This window comes from Meriones unguiculatus, chromosome 21 (assembly GCF_030254825.1).
Source record: "Meriones unguiculatus strain TT.TT164.6M chromosome 21, Bangor_MerUng_6.1, whole genome shotgun sequence".
In the NCBI taxonomy this organism is placed as follows: Eukaryota; Metazoa; Chordata; class Mammalia; order Rodentia; family Muridae; genus Meriones; species Meriones unguiculatus.
Genome location: NC_083368.1, coordinates 26743106 through 26767717, shown reverse-complemented (window position 1 = coordinate 26767717; position 24612 = coordinate 26743106). Strand labels below are relative to the sequence as shown.

Below are 24612 nucleotides of genomic sequence, written 5' to 3'. Positions count from 1 at the left end.
GCTTCTGCAGAGTGGAAGACGGCTTTCCATGGGGCTCCTTGTCTTTTCTTGCTTTTCCTGGAGAAGTCCTTGAAATGAGCTTCAGCTGTTTCTCTGGTCTAAGCATTTGGAACAGGACATATGCAAGTGGGAAAGGCACTCACTTCCCCTGCCGAATACCACTGACAGAAGCTGCTGGAAGGCCTCCCCTTACTGCATTCTCCAAGCATATAGTCAGTCAAATTGCCACACTGAATAAAAGCCTGGGGTCTCTTACTATACAGATGCTTTTCTACTTTATGAATGCTACTTTGCAATTTTTCCCAAATGAATTTGTGAAAACTGGAAAAGTTTATGAATCATGTATAGAAGCCCCACTTTGCTATAATGAAATGAAAAAAAAGAAAAAGAAGCAAAGAAGAAAGAAAACAAAGAAAAGGCCTTGATGATTGCATGATATGCAGGCTACAACCCTCCCACCTCTCAAAACAGAGTTAAGGCCTGGAGGAAGAGTTCTTTGTTTTACGTTCTGCCTTTAATAATAAATACGTTAGTGTGCATTCTTTGTAGCCACTCTGTGGTATTCAGAATTATTTCCTGAAAAATAAGACATTAGAAATAAGGTTGCATTTCTTGGAAATATTTTTTTCTGTTTTTATTTTGTTAAAAATGTTTATTAAAAACTATTCCTATGTAAACATCCATTGCCTGAAGAGAATGGAGTCCTTCACTGTGAAGAGCTAAAGTTAATTATGCTGGGGTTTGCAGGATCCTGTTTACATTGTGATGATAATAGTGGTCAAGAAGTTAACAAGAACAAGACCTGCTATCTATCCTCTACCAAAACAAAATCTTGGGTGGTTCCTAAGGGAAAAGTTGATGCCAAACATACGGGTGAATGAAGAAGAGGATTAATGAGTTTCTATCAAGCACATAAATGCATGAGAAGTGATATTCTCCCATGGGTCTTACTGCCAAGAATTTACTGTTACCTCAGTGACTGTTATTTCAGTTGGTTATGGTTCTTGTTCTTCTCCTCTTCATCCTCTTCCTCTTATCCATTTGCCCACTCACTCACTGACCTGTCCACCTAGCTATTCATCAATTAATTCATCCACCCACCCACCCACCCATCCATCCATCCATCCATCCATCCATGTCTGTCTGTCTAACTATTATCTATATATCTCTCTATCACCTACCTATTATCTATCTATCATTCTTTCTTTTATGCTGGAGATGAAACCTGGGTCCTTTCACATGAAAACAACTCACCAGTGAGTTACATACCCAGATTCCTTTTCTTCTCTCATCCCATCTCCTCTGTTTTCTCCTCTCTTCTTTGTTTTTCATCTCTACTTTTCTCCTCTTTCCCTTTTTCATCTCTCCCTACCTTTATCTTCTCTTCCCCACCTACCTTCCCTTCCTTTCCTTAACAAAACAAAAACACCCAAGCATAATTTGATGGGCATGGCCATGGCCATGTTTTTAAAACTAGGAACAACAAAAAATATTAGAACGAACATTAAAATAGGTAAAACAAACTTTTCTCACTTATTTTGTTCTTTCATAGATTTTTCTTAAATCTCTAACATCTACTGTTTGTCAGTTAGTACATAAAAGCAACAAGTGAATACATACTAGATAGATAATAGATATGTAAGATGACATTTTAGAAATTCCATGCTTTATGTGATTAGTTGCTTTTGTATTCATGCTTGTTGTCTCATTAGAAATAAAATCTGATCAGTATCATGCAATTGCACATGTTGGCATCTTGTAGTGTTGCATAAAGAATATCATTGTCATCCAACAGAACTATAACTTTTCAAAACTCTTTTACTTAAACATGTTTTTAATCTTTGATTCAAGTGAGATCAGAATGGAGCAATAAATAATTATGGAGATGCTCTTGTCAGCTCTAGTATGATTTATATGCCAGCAGTTGAGATAAGCAGATTTAGAACTAGGTGAAAACTTGTGAGTAACCAGAAGGCATTTTCAACACAGCAGTTCCTCATATAGTTAGTTTCTTTCTGATATAGTACCTTAAGCATTATATCATGTCTAGTAATGTAGAATTAACACACACCACAAGAAAATAGTAAGCACAAAGATGATTTTTCTCCTCTCACTGAGAGTCTCAACAGCCATGTTTGGTATAAGCTAAAAAACCATAGTCAATAATACAAAGCTGTGAATGGCTTTTACTGATATTTTACTTTCCTTCTGTTTGCAGCACCCGACAGCCATCTTGAACATGGAATTATCACTGAAGCAGGTACTTGGTAATTTTTGCTTAATAATTAACTTCAGAAGCCTGAAGTTCTCTAAATAAACGTTTATTTGCAGGATCTACTTAAACTGGGGACTTGAAAATGAAGTCATTAAAAATGCAGAAAGTTAAAGGTTGCTTGGTTTTCCTCCTATTGATTAGAGTCATTGTTTCATCTTTGCCATAGGAGAATGGAAATTGAATAGTGTGTGCACCCTTCCTTTGGCGGCTCCAGAGAAATGAGTGGATGTCTGTTCTCCTAAGGATGTATTTCTGCTCAAGGCATAAGGCATGTTTAAGATGCCAATCGCTCACATTGACAAGGGTTTTTAATTAGGGGATCTCGGATTTCAAATATGAACATTAGAATACAACCCTGAAGAGTCTAACCTCACACTCTACTCAATAACTAACTCTCAGAACCATTTCTCTTAACAACAAAACTAGAAAGCTTTCCTGTTTGTTATGAGTTTGACATTTCTTTTATTCTACTTAATTAGTGATGCTTGGGAAGAAACCCAGGGTTTCACCAATACTAGGCAAGCCAATGGGTATTTTTTTTTTTATTCAGGATCTTATTATCTAGATCAGGCTAGTCCAGTAGTCATAATCTTTGTGTTTCAACATCACCTTCTGAATCCTGTGTTTGTTTATAGGCATGAACAAAAGCTTGTTTTTGGTGTCTTTTGGGTTTGTTTGTTTGGTTTTGGTTTTTGGAGGTTTTGTTGTTTTTGTTTTATTTTGTTGTGTTTGTTTGTTTTCAGTACTGGAGATTGACCCTAGTCCCTTGCAAATACAGACAAGTACTTTACTTCTGCTATTACTGATAGATCCTCAAGTTTAAATAGAATGCTACAAGCCAATGTTTTAAGTAAAACAACGTGTTAATAGTAGCCAATTATAATTCTCATACATACATAAAACATGATTTTACAGTTCCATTTTATAATCCATATCTCAACTGACTAAATTTAGACTTGCCATTTCATTTTTACATACACCCTTAAGATTTAAGAAGGTCATTTGATACTATAGCATCTACATTAAGGCATTGCCATAATTAAGCTTGATAGTCCAGTTATTAGAACAAAGTTTAAATTTGTTTCCTTCTGCTGTCTATGTCATTGAATTTCTCTTTAAATAACATACATAATTTGAATCCCCCGCTATTGGCCTTTGGAGACAGTGATAGGCATGAGTGGCATAGCATTTTTCTCGCCTCTGGAAGCTCTAGGCAAAACTGACAGAGGGAGAAATATGCCAATAATGTAGAGTAATAACTGAAGCATATAGCAGAAAGAAAAAGGACAGAAAGTGTATTGAAAAGGAGCCAGAAAGACGAAGAGAAGGGTAATAAGGAAAGAGATAAATAGTTATGGATGATATTGTTGTTAACCAGATAAATAAAAAAGATAGAATAGAGGGAAAAATGTGAAAAGTAAGAATCTACACCTGTTTCTATTAAGCGTGTATAAAATTTGACCTAAAACATATGTGCATTAAGGGTAAAAGGAAGTTCAAAATGACTCTGGAGAAGTGGGCGTGAGTATGTTAGATTCTGCCAGTCCTCCATGATGCTTAAACAATTTAAGAGCAAAAGGCGTTGCAGTTTTTAAGCAGGGAAATGTCACGAGAAGAGTATCCTTTTATAAAGCTCTGTCTTTGGAAGATGCAATGGGTCCTCTGCAGAGGTGAGGGTCATGAGAAAAGGCTGGAGGCAGAGGAAATAGAAAACTTGCAAACAATGTAAGCAAGCAATGATAGAACAAAGCAAAGGCCGTGGCAATGAGAAGCAGGTGGAAACAGATCGGAGCTGCGTGTATAGAGAGAAAGTTAGTAATGGTGAAGAAAACAAACACTTCAAAGAATTGTGGAAAAACAGATAACAGGATGCCCTGTGTTTAATGACATGAAAGTCTTAACAGAATTTAAGAGGCAATAAAGTCTAAGGTAAATATTTGTAAGTTGAGAACCCCTGTGCTTTTTATGCTAATGTTTATTTCTTTTATAATTTTTATTTTTTAGTTTAATACAATTATTCACTTTGCATCCAGCTGTATCCCCCTCCTTCATCCCCTCCCAATCCTGCCCTCTCTCCCTCTTCTCCTCCCATGCCACTCACCCAGTCCACTGATAGGGTAGGTCCTCCTCCCCTTCCATCTGACCCTAGCCTATCAGGTCTCATCAGGACTGGCTGCATTGTCTTCCTCTGTCACCTGTTAAGGCCCCCTCCCACCCTTCAGGGCGGGGTGATCAAAGAGCCAGCCACTGAGTTCATATCAGAGACAGTCCCTGTTCCCCTTACTAGAGTATCCACTTGGACACTGAGCTGCTGTGGACTACATCTATGCAGAGGTTCTAGGTAATCTCCATGCATGGTCCTTGGTTGGAGTATCAGTCTCAGAAAAGACCCCTGGGCCCAGATTTTTTGGTTATGTTGCTATCCTTGTTGAGCTCCTGTCCCCTCCAAGTCTTTACACCTAAGAAGCTAAGCAAGAAGGAGACCCTTGGGTAAGATGCCCAATCCTCATTCAGAAGACAAATAGGATAGACACCAGAGAGGGAGAAAACATGGAACAAGTCAGGAGCCTACCACAGAGGACCTCTGAAAGACTGCACTGCAGGGTATTAAAGCAGATGCTGAGACTCATAGCCAAACTTTGGGCAGAGTGCAGGGAATCTTATGGAAGAAGTGGGACCTAGTGTCTATTTCTGTGAGGTTCTTCTTTTATTTAAAGCTTAGAGAGGTCCTCCAGAGTTGATCAGAAGTCATTTAAAAGTACATGCTGAGACTTACCTACCTTATTCTTCCTTCATGACCTCTGCTGCAGACACACACGTGAGTGTGTATGGGGAGTGCTGCAGAAATTTTGGAACTAACTTTCAAAGTGTCATTGATTCAATGTTTCCAGGATCCTGCAGCCTTTGCTTTGTGATACAGAATTGCTCAAGTCCACCTGGTGATGTCAATTAAGATAACAAGTATTTATCCCTCCCAATTGTAATCCATATGCTTTTAGAGTAACTGCATCATTATCAAATGAATTGGTTACTTAAAAATAGACATTGTAAGGAGTCTTTTTCAGTCATACCTCATTTTGAGAGGCATGGCAGTGGCATGCCATCAATATTGCCGGTAGGGTAGTATGAATGCTTACTAGAACCTTCAAGAGTATAATTTCTACTCCTGAGAAAGAATTTGGCACAGTAATTCTAGTCTAGCAGCTGTTTTTTTTTTTTTTTTTCCAATACTTCTTTAGCTTTCTAGAATATTGTCCATTGCAGTATCAACACCTTCAAAATGGAGTCTGGCTGGGGGTAGAAGTGGTTGTCCTGTCTTACTCTTTTTCTCACATTTCTACACAAGTGTTTACAGGTAGCAGGGCATCCGGAAACAGATTTAGAGCTAACCTGCGGTGTTTACAAAAGTGGTCCTCAAAAATAATGTGAGCGATGCTGCTGATTTCTTTCTTTTGTTCAATTTACAGCAGCAGTTGTACATTGGTTCCTGGGATGGATTGGTTCAGCTCTCCTTGCACAGATGCGACACTTACGGGAAAGCCTGTGCTGATTGCTGTCTGGCCAGAGACCCCTACTGTGCTTGGGATGGAAATGCTTGCTCCAGATATGCACCTACTTCCAAAAGGTCAGGGAACACCTCCTTCTCACGTCATGAATCTCTTGTCTTGTAGTTTAAGTTAAAGACATAGAAAACTGGACCTAGGGAAGAAATATTGCAATTAAGCTGCTCAATCATTTTATATTAAATTAAAGATGAGAAGATAGAGCAGATGTTCTGAAATTGTGAAGTATAGAATTCTTTTAAAAAGCTAATAAGATTTATACAAGTGATGTAAAATATCATTGAATTCTATTTTAACAGCCTACCATGGTTGTTCATACCTGTAATACCACAACTCAGGAGGCTGAGGCAAACGGATTGCCATGAGTTTCAGAATAGCTTGATCTACATACTACATAATGACATCCTGTCTACCTCCCAAAACTGTTCTTATTAGTTACTTTTTGCTCCATTTATTTCCTTAAGTTTCTAAATATACAGGTATTCACATTTATTGTTTTGTGAGTCATTTATAAATCTACAGAATTGTAGAAGTAAAGAAACAGTCCACAGTACATGTAGCGACTTGGTTCATTTTTATATTTACTGTTGTAATTGTGGTTTGTCACTTTTGGGCTCTCAGATGAACTTCAACAAAAACTGTTTCCTTGACATTTGTAGCTTCTTATTTTATAAACACCTGGAAATAGTCAGGAACACACAAGCATTACTTTATAAACTCAGTAAAAGTTATCTAGAGTTATAAGATACACATTTGACAGTAATTTTTATAACAAAATAATTTCTAATACCCATGTTAGAAGAATATTCTACCATCATTGTTTTTGTATGTACATATTAGTAACATTATTTTCTAAACTGGCATTCGAGTATGTGTTCTTCTACACAAAATGCCAACAAATTTTGTGTGCTTTGGATTATTTTCATTTTTAAGTTACTTCTTGAGGTTTTTGTGTGTTTTGATGCTCTAAGTAGAGAGCATGTATTCATTTCATTAACACATGGGCATTTATTTTATTTTAAACATTTCAGAGATTTTTTTTCAAATTCTAAATTTTAGATCTCAAAAATTGTAGGTACTTACCATACATCTGCAAATATTGGTTAAAACTTATACGTATTTTTCTTCTTTCAAGTCCATAAATTAAACATAAATGGGTAAATATGGCTATTAAAATTTAAACGTTGCCAACGCTTTGCTAAACTTCTCTGCCCAGAATACACTCATCATGGTGAGTCTTTGGGGAACTCTTTTCTAGAAGCTGAAAAACCAGAGTGCTCGTTACCGAGCAATAAATGTTCGCTTTGATTAATTGATCCCGTTCCTGAAGAAGCCAAGATTTAAAAACATTCATGACCTTATGTACCTTATACCATCATATTTTTTTTCTTCTTCTGTTTCCCAAGACTGCATCTCTGATCTTACAGATATGCCACTGTGATGTGCTCCCTTACCTACCATAATGTCTAGCTAAAGGTACAGATGTGTACAATGGATGACTCTTTTCCAAGGTTGTCATCTGGTCAGCTTTGCCCCTGGGGAGCACCCTGAGCATCCATCTGAGAAAGTTTACCGCTGCTTCTCTCATCTCTGAAGTGACAACATGGGCTGGAGAGAGTAGTGGGGAAAGAAGGATCTTGAGAATATAACAAAACTGTCAGAAAGGAATAAGAAATTCTGATGTGCTGTGGCATAGTGTAGACTCTAATTAATAATACTATACTCCGTGTTTCGGGCAAAGAAAAAGGAATTTTGAATATTCTTCTTGCAAAAAATATATTTAAAGAGATAAACACATTCAACCCAATTTGCAGCATCATATAATTATATGTGTTTTTATCAAAATACCATATAATAACATGTTAATATGTAAAATTCTTAGGTTTTTATGTGTGCATTAAAATACTTTCTGTTTAAAATTAAAAACAAGCAAATACAATGAACTGTATTAAGGTTTAAGACATTCTTATATTGAGTAGAAATGTGGTATTATTTTAAAAAATATATATAATACTGGTTTCTCCCACAAAAAGTATGTAACATAATGCAAAATCACTTCTATCATTTTTATTATTATCAGGAAATATTAATTGCATGTGTATTGATAATACTGACATGTATGCATATATGCCACATTGGACTTGTACTTCTGTTTCTGAAAGTGCTTAATTTATTGAATGAAGTATTTAACAGAGTGAGCCTAGATATGATGATGTTTCCATATTAATACATATTCTCCTACTCATCAGAACACTATTGTATACTATGATTTTGACAGGCAGGAGGGCCTATTCTCATGTTTTATATATAAACCTGAGCCCTAGTTATTTTCAACCTGCTCTGATGAATAATTTGTAAAGTTAGAAAAAAGAACAATAGTTAAACGGAATTCTGACCATCTTAACCCAAAGCAGGATTTGTTGTGTTGAAACTTTTTTTTACCACAGAATTTAAATTAATGTTTAATTGATAGGAACGCTGACCTGCATTTAGTTTGTGCAGTAAGGCAAGCACAGTTTGCATCTGCCTGTGCTAACACGAGACACAGCCTTTTTATATTCCAATTCTTCTGAAGATCTAATTAGCTTCATCTTCCTTCCATAGGCGAGCCAGACGCCAGGATGTGAAGTATGGGGACCCAATCACTCAGTGCTGGGACATCGAAGACAGTAAGTACGGTCTTGGTGCACATTTCTTACCCCTTAAAATGATAAGCCTGGCCCTCTTGTGTCTTTTTAAAATTACTATATGAAATCAACAACCATATATGTCTGTCTTGTTCTGTGTGATGCTTACATTCTAGAAAAGCAACACGAATTTTATAAACCAACTCCCTGCCTTTGCCTAAGTGAATAATGTTTTGTTAAATCGTGATGTGTTTCACATGTCTTTTAAATTCCTACGCCATCGCATGTTTCTTCTTTGGTGCCTTATTCATCCTCGTAAAGTCTGAAGATTCTGTTAGAGGCAAACCAGAATTTAGCCCCAAACATTTGAGCATCCTGAGTAAAGTTGGAGACCTCCCAGGAGAGTCTGATAAAAATTTTGGTACATTACATATTAGAAAAAAGTTTTAGGTAGTCTGCACTTTATTTACATTCACTTATTCTTGTATGTATTCAGCAGTAAATGTGCATTGAGTAAATTCCATATGCACTTAATTGATCTGAATACAATGCGAGACAAATAAATTCCTTAGAGTGCTTTATGCCCTTTGGAGGCAATGTCATGGGGTATAATTGGTAATTTAGAAGGAGAGATCGCTAGAGGCTGTATCCTTCAGAAGAAAATATTGGTCTTGAAAATATGTGTAGGGAAGAGAAGGCTTGGTGAGTGAGTTTGAAAATGGGCGAAAATGAATCTAAAAACTATAGACAACTTTCAGATTTTATTTATGGCTATCCTCTTTCACTCTCCTCATATATATATATATATATATATATATATATATATTTTTTTTTTTTTTTTTGAGGCAGGGTCTCACTGTGTACCCTAGCATGCTGCCCTGGAACTTGATTAGCTCCATAAACCAGGCTGACCTTTAACTCAGAGAGAGTCCCTTTCTCTGCCTCCTGAGTGCTTATATTACACACACACAGACACACACACACACACACACACAGTCCTGAGATGGGGAAAGAAAGGTTCTTCCATCACTTTGATACTGACCCAAAATGACCTAACTCTTCATAGTTTATAACTGATAATCCAGTAGTCATTCTTGATTGGAAAGAACAGCAGTGTTTTTTTAATGCATAAATTCATCCTTCCTTAAGGAAAATTCAGGTATAAAATAGAGTATATGCCTTTCTAATGTGAAAACGACTTCCTCTTATGTCCATTGTTTAGTGAGCATCCTTGAATTCTATGAATTCAGTCCTTTATTCGTGTAAATAAAAAGACATGCCAGGAACAATTTTGAGTATTGAGGATATGTAAATGAACAGAACACTATCTATGCATTCCTGGAATTTATATTCAGGTGCCTGTTTGTGGTAAAGGACAAATATAAAACAAGAAAAATAATTGCTATGTCAGATGATGACAAGTGGCACAAAGAAAATGAACAAAGTACTGTCATTCCCTTAGGCACTTTCAGTAATTGCCTCCCCTTCACCATGTCCCATTTCTGCTATAAACCATAGCACAAGATCTCTTTAAATCAACACCCTGTCCATTCCCTTCCTGTTGAGGTCACTGGCAAATTCTTCTGTTCCAAACCCAATAGACAATCTTCAGTTTCGGTCTTTATATAATCTGCAACTCTTTCTCTTTGAAGCACTGGTGCTTACCAGTTAGGAAGTTTGGTGAGCTGGCTGTACTTCCTTGTTAGCTTGAGTCAGCAGTGGTCGGAGATTTACATCAGAAGACCATGACACAGGACATGTGCTTGGAGAGGTGGAAACCTGAACAGTTACACTGCTGTGGCACTGCGTCTTTCTGGTGGACCTCTCACCTAGCACCCTGCACCTTCTGCATTCTGTCAACTTCCTGACGGTGTGGGAGCCCCCCCGAGCCACTTTCTCATTCTGTGTCTGTTCGTTTGTTCGTCATTTGTTTGTTTGTCTGTGTCCCTTAATGTAGCAACAGATGCTGCTTGACTCTCAACTTCACGGTTAACTTTCCTTCATGCTAGGCATGCGTGTCTGTCCATAGTCCTAACCAAAAAAAACAAAAACAAAAAAAAAAAAAACTGCACCTGAATGTGTCTTCAGTGAGAAAGAGTTGCTGTTTTGCTGTTTTTATGTTCTGCAGACCGTCTCATATTAGTGAATAACACCATCATTCGCTCAGCAGAGGTGAAAACCAAAAACCAGCTAGCAGTCATGCTGGCGCTTCTCTTCTTTCACATTCTAGCTGTGACCTCTTGATAATCCTTCTGACTCTAAGGCCTACCTCTTCCTCTTGCTCTCAGTGACAATGGAGCTGGGCTTCTTCTTCTTCTTCAGGAGCCTGTTTCCAGGTGTTTTCCCGCTGCCACCTTTGCTCCTCACCAGTCTGTGACCAACTTAACCTCGAGAATAATGTTTTCAAAAAACTGCAGTCAGATTATGGTGCGGCCTTACTAGAACCATTTCACTAGCTTTTTCCATTACTAGTAAAAAAAAAATCACAGCCTTCCCCCTGACCTGAAAGACCCTGTGAGGTTCTCTCTTGTCAGTCCATTTGTAAACCTCCCTCACCTCATGCCTCCCCGTTCACTCTCTTTTTAAAAGGGACCAATCACATCACGCTTTGCATTTGTTTTGCTGCAACTTGCAATGAGTAGGCTCTTCAGGAGCTCACACAGTTGCACTTTCACTTCCTTTCACTTTTTACCGATTCAGCATTTCCTCAGAGAGACTTTCCCCCCCCCCCCCGCCGCCCTATCTGAAAACGTTTCTGCCTTTCTCTCCACTATCTATCTGGCAGCCTGTTTTGTGTGCTTTCCTTTGGGGTTCCCCAAGGTTCCATAAGTCTTTTGCTGATGCCTAAAATACTAAGCTCGTCCGTCTGTAGAACTGAATATCTGAATATATGGTGAAAAAGTGCATGTTTGAGCCAGACTGTGCAGTCATCATTATTTTTATTTGATTAATTTGAGCTACAGGTTTTCCACATGGAACACAATTTTTAGTACTCTGGATGCAATGAATATATATCCAAATTACTCTTCCTAACAGAATAGGGTATGACCTTAAGGATAGGATATGACATTGAAGGACAGAAAAACTTATTTAATGAAGAGATACAATGTTAAGAGTTACAGTTTGTAAATTGTCATTTTTTTAGAAAAATAACTATAATGTGGTAATGAAAGATTTAAAATGGTGATACAGATATAGTTTAGAAGTCACTCTGTTGAACAGTATTTGATTCTCAGGTAACAGTGTTTTAGCATGAATTTCCTCTCTCTTTAATAATGTGTATACTTCTTCCCTGATGACATCTGTTCTGAATCAGTCTGTTTTCCCATTGCCTTTAAAATAAGGTCAAGGTTAATCTCCAATGCTGTGTTTGCTTTCTAGGCATTAGTCATGAAACAGCTGATGAAAAGGTGATTTTCGGAATTGAATTTAATTCAACCTTTTTGGAATGTATACCTAAATCCCAACAAGCCTCTGTTGAATGGTACATCCAGCGGTCAGGAGAGGAGCATCGGGAGGAGGTGAGCTCTCATCAGCAAGGGTACTGCTGTCAAAGTGAAGTCAGCTCTTGGTTGTGAAAGTGACACAATTGTCAGTGCCGTAGAGCAATCTTGTCACTGCTTGGTTAGAAGGAAATGTAAGAGTTTATGCTTACTAGCAACACAGTTTACAATTGTTTGGTTGTAAGAATAAGCCAATTTAATGCAAATATAGCATTGATACACACTTTTAAAATAAATTCGGATGATATTTTTTCAAATTTTTATTTCTAAAAACATTTCAAGACAATTTCTTACTGAAGATGAGAAAACAATATTTTCATAACCATGGTAACATCTCTAAGTTTTAGCTACTGTTGAGTTTCATCTAGGTCACAAAATGAAACTTTCTGAGTTTCCAAAAATATATGTTAGGTTTTTGCTGCTGTTGTTCTTGTTTTTTGAGGCAGGATCTCTCTGGACTCCAGGACTTTGTAGAGCAGGCTGGCCTCAAACTCACAGAGATCCACCTACCTCTACCTCCCTGAGTGCTGGAATTATAGGTGTGAGCAATCACATCCAGCTTATTATATTGTATCATAAGAGGAATTGGATAAATATTTGGAGATATACAGATTTTCCATTTTATGGATTTAGGTCTTAACTCTTAAGTCAATGGAGAGAAAAGCAATTATTAATTTTTTTCTGTTAAGTTTCTTAACATAAACTTGAGATTGAAATGTGTTATGAACATTTTATGATATATGTTATATAGGCTACAGAATATAGTGAAGTTATTTTTTTCATTCCCTCCCAATCCCACCCTCCCTCCCTCCTCTCCGCCCTTCCCCTTTCCAAGTCCACTGATGAGGGGACCTCCTCCCCATTCATCTGACCCTGTTTTATCAGGTCTGCAAAGTCCTCCTCTGGGCACAGGGTCTTTTCTGAGACTGACATTCAACCAAGGACCATGTATGGATATAACCTAGAACCTCTGCTCGGATGTAGCCCGTGGTACCTCAGTAACCAATTGGTTTCCCATAGTAAGGGGAACAAGGACTATTTCTAACAGGAACTCAGTGGCTGGCTCTTTGACCTCCCACCCCCTAAGGGAGAAACAGTCCTGTTAGTGAAGTTATTTTAGGAAGTCTTAGAAATTATATTATGAAGCAGAGGTTAATTGTAGAATTCACTGTTGTTATATTTCTTATTAAAGAACAAATAAGAATCCAGTGCGGAACTGGTGATGGTTCGATGTTTAAGAGATTCAGTTGCCAGCACCCACAGTGGGTGGATCATAACTGGCTGTAACTCCAGTTCCAGGGGATCCAATGCCCTCTTCTGACCTCTGTAGCACAGCATATATCCAGGCCCATACAAATATGCATAAGTAAAAAATATAAGAACTCTAATGCTATTTTACTCGAATTTACAATTCTCATATTACACTAAAAACAATACAGTGAGTGAAATTCAAAATAGTGTGGGATTCAAAATAGATGTTTTCCAAGTTGAAAGATGTTTTTGAGGCCCTGTGGAATATGAATTAGTGTGTTATAAAATATTCATAACATATTTCAATCACAAGTCTATGTTAAGAAAATTAACATAAAAATAAAAGAATAAGCATATTTTGTCTTTCTGTTGACTGGAGTTTAATACATAAATACATAAAACTGGAAATTTGCATATGTCCGTTGATTCTATTCCCTGTGATGTCACATACCAAAAAAACATGATGTCATTAACCAAAAATTCTAACATTATGAAGGCAATATACACATCAGTGTTCTTCTGAGTTTCCCCTATTTTTCTATTTTTTTAAATATATATTGAAATATATATAATGTAGTAATGATTTATCTACTTCAAATTACAAGCCGCATTTTCTTTATCCAAGAAGTATTGAAAGCCATCTTTTAAAGATGCGGTTTCAGTTTAGTTACACATATTCATTTGGTTTTCATATATTAATTTTACATGACTCAGAGCAATTTTTAGATTGTATAGCTACTGAGGTGTGTGTGTTTTTTTCTATTAGATGTAATTATTTTAAAAAATTACTTGTCCTCCATAGCAAATAAAATCTGACCTCTATGATGAAAAGTGTAGTACTTCTTGATAAATTCCTCCAGCTGTAGATACCCATTTTTGCCTATGGTGCATTTACATTCTCCGTTTTTCTGAGCTATTGATGCATTATTTTAATATACCTTACATCTCTATATCACATATCATGATGGTACCATGCTCCATGAATTTCAATGGAGCAGAAATAACATATTTATTGAATTTCGCTGACAAGTATGTTCCCTGCAATGTTTCAACTGGTGTTTTCATCTGTCTTGGCAAATGGGCAGTCCCCCCATTGTCCAGGACCCGCAGAGCTGCTTCCTGAGTTGAGGAACAGAACAATACTCCTGCTGCACTTGAAGCATGCTGCCCTGCTGGGTGCCTTCTGTCCCTCACTCATAAGGTTGCTGCTTGGACTATTTTCCCTTCTCATTAAAAGCCCCAGGGATGGACCATGGTCTCTTGGGCTACAAATGCTGTCACCAGGTTGTTCTGCGCCAGAAGGAGCCGATTTCCTCACCAAGCCGCATCACAGTTGGGTGCCGGTTGGGGAGGTCATGAGTCAGTTATCTACTAACTTTCTTAAAAGGCTGGTCTTGAAACTGACAGCGATTCTCCTGTAGCTAGTGAGTTAATGGGCAGTCCCTGAGCTTCTGTGGAACTCTGGAGTAGCTTTCATGAAGGAAAGGAGCCATCCTTCATGCCCTTTGCCATACTGTTCTTTCCTTGGTGGAGTTTAATGTTTTTAAAACATCTCATATCTGCATTTTCCATCTGTAGATCTCTGTTTCCCTTTCGTTCTTTTTTGTTTTGAAAGCAAATAAATGGTTTTATACTTGCAATAACACACAAAGAACCATGAGACCACTTAGTGCGGATAAGCATGAGTGATATTTTGGGTTTATTCAGTCCAGTACTCATCCTTACCCTCTCAGAGCATCTTCCGGCTTCCTCTTTTTGGCAGTAAACATCGAGTTTTTATTCCTCTTTCAGACACATATAGTCCACAGTCAAAAAGAGAAGCTCTTTAAAAAGTTCATGTTTTCTGATAATAGCAAAGGATCTCTCTAATTCTAAATATTTACCTTCCCATTTGGTTAGGACAAAATCCAAAAAAAAGAAAAGAAGTGGGAGACATTAGTCTTTATGCTGTTTGTCAAAATCACTATCGAGTCACATCGTCATATCAGCTTACAGAAACAGAGCATATATAAAAAATCTTTAGCAACTTGTGCAGAATACATTGTGCTCAATAGGACTTGTGAGCAAATGTCCTCATGTTTCTTAGCTGTGGATTTTCCTTAATTTTCCGTGAAATGCCTTATGTGTACATTGTTAGCACATTCTCCTAAAATCACTCTCCTCGTGCCACTGAAGCATTGCAGAAGTCAATAGTTAATGTTAAAACATTATAAGTAACTATTAATTATACATCTTCTGTTTCTAACATCTTTTGCTTTTTCCACAAAAGTGTTATAGTTGATAAAAGAAAAGCTATTTATTTATAAGTGTATAATTTTCTGACCATTATTATGCTTAGAAATTTCTTCACCAAGAAGACATCAGTGTGTTTTTTTGATATCTTATACTTACACCTTATATTTATATATTTACATTTATTAAACGGTAAAAATTTATTATAATAGTTATTTATGTATAAATTTCATTTCTTAAAAGAGTGAATCAGTAAGCTTAGCACTATTTTTTCTTTTGCTTTTTGCCTAAAATGATTAATTATTGATTTTCTGTTATATTACTAAATGTTTCATTATGTAGCACTATGTAAGCTTAATTGAAAAAAAAAACTAAAAATATGTACACAAAATTTTCCTTATAGTATTTTCTCTTACTCCATATTAAGCTAGAAAAATATTTAGGATTTCATTAAATACAAACACTCCTTTTACAATAGGTTCATAGACTTTCATATTTTCATGATCAAAGTGTTTCCCTTATTATGTGTGTGATATATATTCTAATATATTAATATATTTCTCATTATATTAGCAATTTCCCTCTGCTAATATTTTCTATTGTCTGGAGAAAGGAGTATTCCTGTAGTTGTAGTTTCATCCAAGACCTGAGGAATATTTTAGGTCTTCTAGCGTCTCATATCAGAAAATAAAGCACCCCTCATCTTAACCTGCTATTTATACCTAAATGACCTTCTTCATTCTTTGCACTTCCTGTTTTAAATGAACTGCCTCTTTCTGAAGGGTTCCATTTAGCAAGGGCAAGCACATACTCCTCTCTCACATTAGGCAAATGGATAGCTGACTCCAGTTGAAGAATGTTCTTAAATTGAGGGAAATCTTTGCTTAACACTTCTAGAGTGGAAAAAAAAACTTACAGGAATTTGAATCAGTGGCCAGAAATGATCTCTTTGAAACAAGCTAGACTTGCTAAGTTGTCTCTGCTGCCATTTCATTGTGTGATATAGCCTGATGGTGTGTCTTAACCCAGCCAAAATGAAAGTGTTATAGAGAAATAATGGAAAATAAGAGAATACTAATTAACCACTTAATTTCTGGGGCACAGATTTTTATCTTTGAAATGTAAGAATCTTCTAAATATGTGAATTCACAATGTGTTTTATTAAAGATTCTACTGCACTGAAGCTATACTTTTTAAATTTTAGAAAAAAAAACAAAAATTCATTAAACAATCTAATAGACCTTAAATAAATCCATGTAGCTCAAAAGATGTTAAAGCACAGTTTATAACTATTGGTTAAAACCCAAAGAACAGATAAAGAACAGAATTTTGTAGAAGAAAGGACAGATGAATAATCATGACCTAGTAATGAAATGCTGGGAATTAATGATGAGTACAGTCCACTAGGGACTGAGGTACGTGAAAAGGAGCCAAGCGAACTAGGTCTCAGGACAAAACTTTATAAACAGGATGCAGAAAGAGAAGGACAAAGCTGTGATGGGGTGGTGCCCAGTGCTCACGAAGGTGTCGTCATAATTTCTTCCTGTTGGAAGATTAAAGAAAACAAGGGATAACACCCAGTCAGAACAGTGACTGTGTCTAAAGGCCATATTGAATGTAGTCTGAGCAACAGAAAGATACAGACCACAGACCTGTAAGATGTAGAGATGGACTAAAACCACAGCTAGCTATGCTGTCGTGCTAGTGGCGTCAAGTCATTTTCGGTGAAGCAAATGCAGAGACAAAACCTTTCCTGTGCATCACAGCTCAAGCAGCATGGCAGCTATAATGCAGCCAATACTTCACCTTTAACCTCCAAATCCACCATGTACAAAGCAGAACCTCAGAGGTAGGAGAATATTGGGGAAGATAAAGGAATGATGAAAGGAAACAATAAGGCAAATACCAGTGTCCAAGTTTATAGAGATGGTATTTTGAAATCTAAGATGTGTTTATACTTCTTCGACGATACATTAAAATTATTTAAAAGGAAGGCATATATGTTCTGTGTTAAATATGAGACTGCTATTTTTGTTCACCAGTGTCCCTTTAGCAGTCTATCAATGCACATCTACTTTTATTTTAGGTGGGAAGCGCCTATGGCAGGGGTTCTCAACCTGTGGGTCACAACATTCAAGGAGATCAAACAACCCTTTTACAGGGATCACATGTCAGAGATCCCGCATACTAGACCTCTGCATTACAGTTCATGACAGTAGTGAAATTACAGTTATGAACAACAAAATAATTTCAGAGTTGCGGGTCACCGCAGCAGTAGAAACAGTATTAAAAGGTCAAGCAGCATTAGGAAGGTAGAGAATCACTGTCCTATGTTTTGAGAACGTAAATTACTCTGAGGTTAGTTTGTATTACAATAGCATTTGGAGATGTCGTGGCTTTTAGAGTCAGTGCACTGGGAAAAGAAAACACATCCAACTCACCAAACGGTCGAAGGAAAGGACACAAACAAGCAATCAAGCGAAAGCCTAATGGTGTGGACTCAGGGCAGTGCAAGGCAGATCTGGAGACCATTCAGCCTCATTAGCCCAGGATCTGCGCCATGACCTGCCTTTGGCCTCAGAAGGTTCCCTGCCAGCTGCACTTGTCTGGCACAGGGGGTGGTTTGCCATATACTTGTTAGTTAACTGGGCTGCTGGCCAAAGATGTTTCCCTTTTTCTCATATTTCCAGAATAAGAGAGATTTTTCCCCCCTGCATTCTTTTTGTGTAAGAATGTGGGGTAAGTCCACCCACTGTGAATAAATTTAATTTAGCTGTCTTTATGCCTCTTTCTTTTCCATCAACTAGAAGCCTACAATTCAGGGACAGATGTGTAAGCTGGGAAATCTTTGAGGTTTCTTTGTTGTTGTCGTTGTTGTTGTTGTTCTATTTCATGCCTAGCTATTCAGCAACAGCCAACATTTAAAGAAGGCCCTTGTGTTGATAAACATGCCCTTGCTACATTGAAGATAGTTGGGTACTCACGCCATTTGGGCCAGGCAAGCTTAACATTTGAATTGTCTCTCAATGTCACTGCTTCAAAGACTTGAGCATCACATTTCAGGGGAGGTTCATTTTATTCATCGTGCTTTCTCACACTTGAAATCGCATTACCAGGTTAGGCAGAATATTCCATGCAATGGTAAAACTTTCCACAAATGCTGAAATCCAAAATATCAGTTGCACAACTTGGTGATGATAGGGAAATTAGCTTTAAACAATGCTGGCTTTCTCGGTACAGGCACACTCAGTTAAAGCTCTGATGTTCTAATCTGTAGCTGTGTTTTGTTTTGTTTTGTTTTCAATTCACCATTTATAGGTCCCAGTTTCTTTTTTCTCACTGGTGCACTACAAATCAATTATTTGTTGATATGCAGAAAGCAGAGTCAGTGCCATTGTTCTCCTGTCTTTCACAAGCAGTACACACACTGAATTCTTCTTTATAATGCTGACTCTTCTTACTATCTTTCTTGAAACTGTGATCTTGGGCCACTGATCTCCATCTGAAATATCTGTACAGGTCGCTTGATAGCTTCGATTTTCCTTAATTTTTATCACTGTTTCATTCTTATCTCAACACTGCAGAGAAAACTAAATATATTCCAAAGTTTCATTTGATTTAATAAAATACAAATGTAGAGAAATCATGATATGGCTTGTGGCACTACTACCTCAGCTGAGTTTTTCTTTCTTTCTTTTTTTCTCTTCCTTTTTTTTTTCTTTTTAACCCTCTTCAACCACGGCTGAGAATGTTATGTTTGATGACAGAAAGATGAAGAGAATATCTTTTAGGTTCATCTAAGTGAAACTATGTGGCCTGTTTTCATTTGCTTGTGGTTCTCTGTTTCTAATTTATTACCTACATTTTTTTTTTAACCTGCAGTTGAAACCCGATGAAAGGATCATCAAAACGGACTATGGGCTACTGATTCGAAGTCTGCAGAAGAAGGACTCTGGGATGTATTACTGCAAAGCACAGGAGCACACTTTCATCCACACCGTAGTAAAGCTGACTCTGAATGTCATTGAGAACGAACAGATGGAAAATACCCAGAGGGCAGAGCACCAGGAGGGGCAGGTCAAGGATCTATTGGCTGAGTCACGGTTGAGATACAAAGACTACATCCAAATCCTTAGCAGCCCAAACTTCAGCCTGGACCAGTACTGCGAACAGATGTGGTACAGGGAGAAGCGAAGGCAGCGCAACAAGGGCGGCCCAAAGTGGAAGCACATGCAGGAAATGAAGAAGAAGCGGAATCGACGACATCACAGAGACCTGGATGAGCTTCACAGAGCCATGGCTACATAGTTTTCTATTTAATTTAAAGAGAGAATTATTTACCTGTTTGCAAAACACTGTCTTCTGTTTTATACACCCCTCATACTAATTCATACACGTTTCCCATGGAGCCTCTCTAAGACACAGAATGATATGCTGAAAAAAACGGTCTATGGTAAATATGACATCATCTGAACCAGCTTTCTGAGAATGAAACCTCTATCAGTAAAGTCAAGAATTGTCCTAAAAATAGGGGCCTTACATTTGTAAACGTTTTATGTTTCGAATTTAATGTCATGGAAACAAGCAAGCCAAACAAACACCCGATCCACTGAATAGGGCGATTTATTCCCAAGCATACCCAGTAAGCATGGAATTTACCATGCAGTTGTCTAAGTTTTTATAAATAGTTAAAATCATTCCATTCTAGAACGGGTGATCATGTAGGAGTTGGAGGAAACATACAAAGTAAAACAGCTTATGTTATTAACATGAACTTTCTCAAGGAACCGTCAACCCACACTTGGAGTCCGGTATGGGAATCTAGAAAGGTGTGTTTCCCTTTCAAGGTGACAAGCTACATCTAGGGTACTGCCACAGTGATTTGTGAGAGGGTATTAACAATCCTAATGAGGTTTCCTTGTGATTGGTCAAGAGAAACGGGTTCACAGACAGAACCTGACAGACAGAACCTCAATGGTGTGTTCTAGAATATATGCTAAGTGTTATAGGGCCAGAGTGCACAGTTCCTGTTTTAATAACATGGGGAAAATATCTTAATATAGTAAGAGTGACATGATGTACACTCTATCCTAATGTGTAGATGGGAGGTGTTAGGAGACAGACAGAAGGACAGCCATAAATTCTGGCTCTGAGAAAAACTTGTAGTGCCACGAAAAAGAAAATGCAAAATAGACAGAATGTAATGGAATTATTTCCACTGGAGTATATGTATCTGCCAATTTGTAATGTTTCAGTTATAAAATTTAGATTATAACAAACTGTTAGTAAAAACTCAAGTGAAAGTAAAATTTGTAAAAAATGTATGGGATGGCAATATTTTATTTATAATCAATGTATTTCTGTGTTCTCTTTTTTCTAAGTATTTATCATATTCTGTATATTCTTTGCATTTACATTCTTGATTATAGTTGAGCAAATAGGAGAAAGCAATATGTAATACATAGAGATAATTAAGTAGATGGGAATGGGGCTATATATTTGTTGAATGAATGGATCAGTGCAAGTTTTTGATGACGGGAAGGGTTAAGTTAATCCTTTGACATCATTTTCTTTACATAAACTTTCAGGCAGCTTTGTTTCAGCAGCTTCACAAGTAAGTCTGCCACACGTAAAGAAAACAGACTCACAGCATTAACATAAATACGATTTGCATTTTGTTAGCATGTTTCAAATTCAACTTTCCCTCTGACCAGTGCTTTTCCTGCCAGTCTTCACGGAAATCACCTTTCCTTCCTATAGCCCAAAGCCCTTAGCCTTCCTCTGTTTAGCCTTTTCACGCCCTTTATAGTGTGAAATGAACAATTAGTCACTTCCTCACAAAGAATGCAGCTTTTTAGAAAACCAACCAGACCTTGCTTGTTTCTCATGCATTCTACATGTTTTGAAAGAAGTCTGTGAGAAGCCTGTGTGATTAAAGACTAGTGTTGCAGACCCAAACAATCTCTTTGTTCAAAGTAGCATCAGTATTTTACATTCATTTAATTTGCATTGGGCATCTATTTCAAAGGCATAACATTGATCTGTGAGGGTCTAGTATAATAATAAATATTTGTGGATGCTTCATTCTAAGAAAAAGAAAACGTGAATGAACAGTTGTAAAAGTAAGCCAGAATGAATTGCATCTCCAGAAGAAATGCATACAAACACTTGTGTCGTGATTAGACTACTAAGCAAGTATCGCACAAGGTGGTTACCATTGGTTTACTGTGGATCCTACAAACTCACAGCAAACTGATCAGGGGGAGCATGCTCCATTTAAAAGGTACTTTCAGATAGTTGTCTATCAGAGAGCAATACTCAAATGTGGATGGCGTAAGGTTCTAATATTTGTGTTGACATCTCAAAATTAGTTTTATCTAGATAAGAATGCCCATTCTCTTTTCTAATTGCTTATGTAATTAGAAATGTTAGTTTATTTAAAAATCTGTAAATCTATTTTCCACACTAGGTTTAAAATTTTGTCTGCTTTGGATACAAAACTACCAACGATGATCAACATGTATTATCAAAAATATTAGTAAAATAAGATTACATAATAAAGGTGGGGGCTCAGGTTTATGTGTATCTTTATAAAGAGACTACATCTAAACCGCACTCATTCTCTTCCAAAACACCTAGAAGAGTGTAAATACTCTAAATGGACAAATCCAATGTACACTCCTTACCACTGAGGATGAACAAAATCTATACTGAAATAATGAAAAAACAGAATTTTGCTCAAAGTTTTAAATAAGCCAAGACACCAGATTCCTCAGAAGAGATTCTGAAATACCTAGTTGTTCATTTCTCTCTCTATATATATATTTCTCAGTCTTCAATATACATCTTTAACTTCCTTGTGTGCTTTTGCTGCATTTTTATTCCAGTCATTTGTGCTGCTAAATGGAATTATGTTCATCTGAGTTCATTTAAATTTAATTTATTGGGAATTTTAAGAGTTTGTTTAGAAATGGATGGTCTAAATAATCAGTTCACATAAAATCCTTTGTTTTACTTTCCCAAAGAGCTCAAAACCCTACATGCATATGACTGACTAAACATTTCAGAAGAAACAGTCAAAATGCTTAACAAAATTCAAAATAGTCGTAGAAAACAAAACGAAACAAAAATAGCACTTTTCAGAAGCCACAGCAATTAACCAGGTATCATTTCTAATCCCAACATCTTTTGTTTAAAGTAAGATTTATTTACAGTATGCTGGTCATAACATGATCACACTTTTGGATTTTTCTTTTATAGACTTTGGTTCTTCATATATACTATTACATGCTACTCCTGGTGAATTGGTGGCCTCAGATAAAAGATAACAAGAGTGACTTCTTACTGGATTATAACCAAGATTGAGGTCCTGGGATAACTCATCTCATTTCATTCACAGGAAAAAATAAAATTATACAATTTAAACATTGCTTTTTTTTTTCTTAAATATATATCTAAGGTGTTTCTCACATATTTCACTAAGACACATTAAAGTGAAATTGGGAATCCTTTCTCTTCTGAATGCCATGTTGTAGAAGTCAGTGTGTGTCAGTTGAAAAGACATTTGTGGGATGGATAAGTTTTTTTTTTCAATAGAAAAATATGTATTTCTCATAGCAGATGATCACAATATTACAATTTAGAGATTGTATGTGAGGTTAAAAAAGCATAAGATTTAGAATTCCCCATTTCTGAAAATTGAAAATCGAAGTACAGAAGAATGCACAGGATTTTTTTTTAATTTAACTCTTGCTTAAATATTTTGTAATGTAAGATATTTATTAAAAGTCTGGAGCATAACTTTTTTAGAAAAAAATACCTGTTGGAAGCCACATTTAATCTGTACTTGTAGGATTGTCGGTGGTTAGGAATCAATTTTTAATCTTTCTACTTTAAAAGAAATGTAGTCTTGTAGTATAACATAATTAAATTTGTTAAATGTATATTTTGTTTGTATTATAATAAAACACAATCATTCGTTTTCTATTATTATGAACAGTGTTGGTCTGTATGAAAATTTCCTTTTTAACACCAAATATGTCAAGCAGATTTTATATAGTAAATTGAATTAAATAAAAAAAGATATTCATGATGGTTATTGTAAGTCTGCAATAATCTCATTTGTGAAACAACAAAAAACAAACAACAAAACATGTCATTTGATACAATAACATGTTTTATTGTAATATAATTTAGTTTTTGGTCTGAGGGGAGCGAAATTATTACAAGTAACTGCTATCTCATAAGTCAAAGTTTAAATTAATCATCTATGCAGCAGTGTGGATATATAAACATAATTTATTCAAGAAGATAAGGTGGGGCTCTATAATAGTTTCTCAGAATTTTCTATCTTGGTATACTCAGAAATTATTTTTTTATTTTTTCAAGTAGAGGATAGTATACTATTCCTACAAACATCTAAACATACTGCATTGGAAACTATAAATTTTTGTGATGATTCTGAAAAATTTCAAACATGACTTAATAGTAACAAATATTTTATAAGGGCCTTGATTTAATCTATATAAAAGAAACTACCATAAATGAGATAGCTTGTTAGCATGAAAATTTTTCCTCAGGGTTTCTGGTGGTAGGAAGTTCATGGCATTCAAAGTACTGGCAGTTTTGTGGCTGGCCAGGGCCATTTTGCCTTCCCATTCTATTCTCACGTAAAGGAGTAGGCGAAGAAACCCTTGCTCTAACTTTCAAATGTCACTGACTCCATTTTCAGTACCTTATGCTCATGAGTTACTCCATGAAATATCCAACTTCATCAGTTTTGGAGTTAGTGTTTCCACATCTCAGCTGAGCTGGGGTAGAAGGTAAAGCATTTGCTATGTAACAGAACTCTCAACTCCTACATCAGGCTGAAACACTGCTGTAAAGATATGAGGTTAATAACTAAGAAAAGCGAGTGGTGTTTTGTTGGTCCGGAGCTTGGGGTCTGCTTCTTCCTCTTGGGGTGTCCCAGCACCAAAGCATACAGGTGCTTGAAGAAATGAAGCTTAGTCAGGCAGATGGCTGCGCAGAATCCCAACCTGAAGGTGAGGCAGTTTTCAGTGAAACAGCTATTATAGTGTTACAGCCCTTTTAGCACTACAGCTCTCCCAGTGATACTGCGACAGGGATCTTCAAGTAATACAGCAGCTCTTTATTGGGGG

General features: G+C 36.6%; 1 protein-coding gene across 1 annotated transcript in view; it reads left to right on the top strand.

Annotated features, from left to right (window-relative positions):
* The window catches only part of Sema3d (semaphorin 3D), a 206139-nt gene extending 182590 nt beyond the window's left edge, over window positions 1-23549 (top strand). The window contains exons 14-18 of the mRNA XM_060374236.1: window positions 2219-2260; window positions 5743-5900; window positions 8443-8507; window positions 11847-11986; window positions 19334-23549. Coding sequence (XP_060230219.1) covers window positions 2219-2260; window positions 5743-5900; window positions 8443-8507; window positions 11847-11986; window positions 19334-19759 — 831 coding nt within the window. The 3' untranslated portion in view covers window positions 19760-23549. The remainder of the gene's footprint in view (window positions 1-2218; window positions 2261-5742; window positions 5901-8442; window positions 8508-11846; window positions 11987-19333) is intronic.
* Window positions 23550-24612: the final 1063 nt, after the last annotated feature.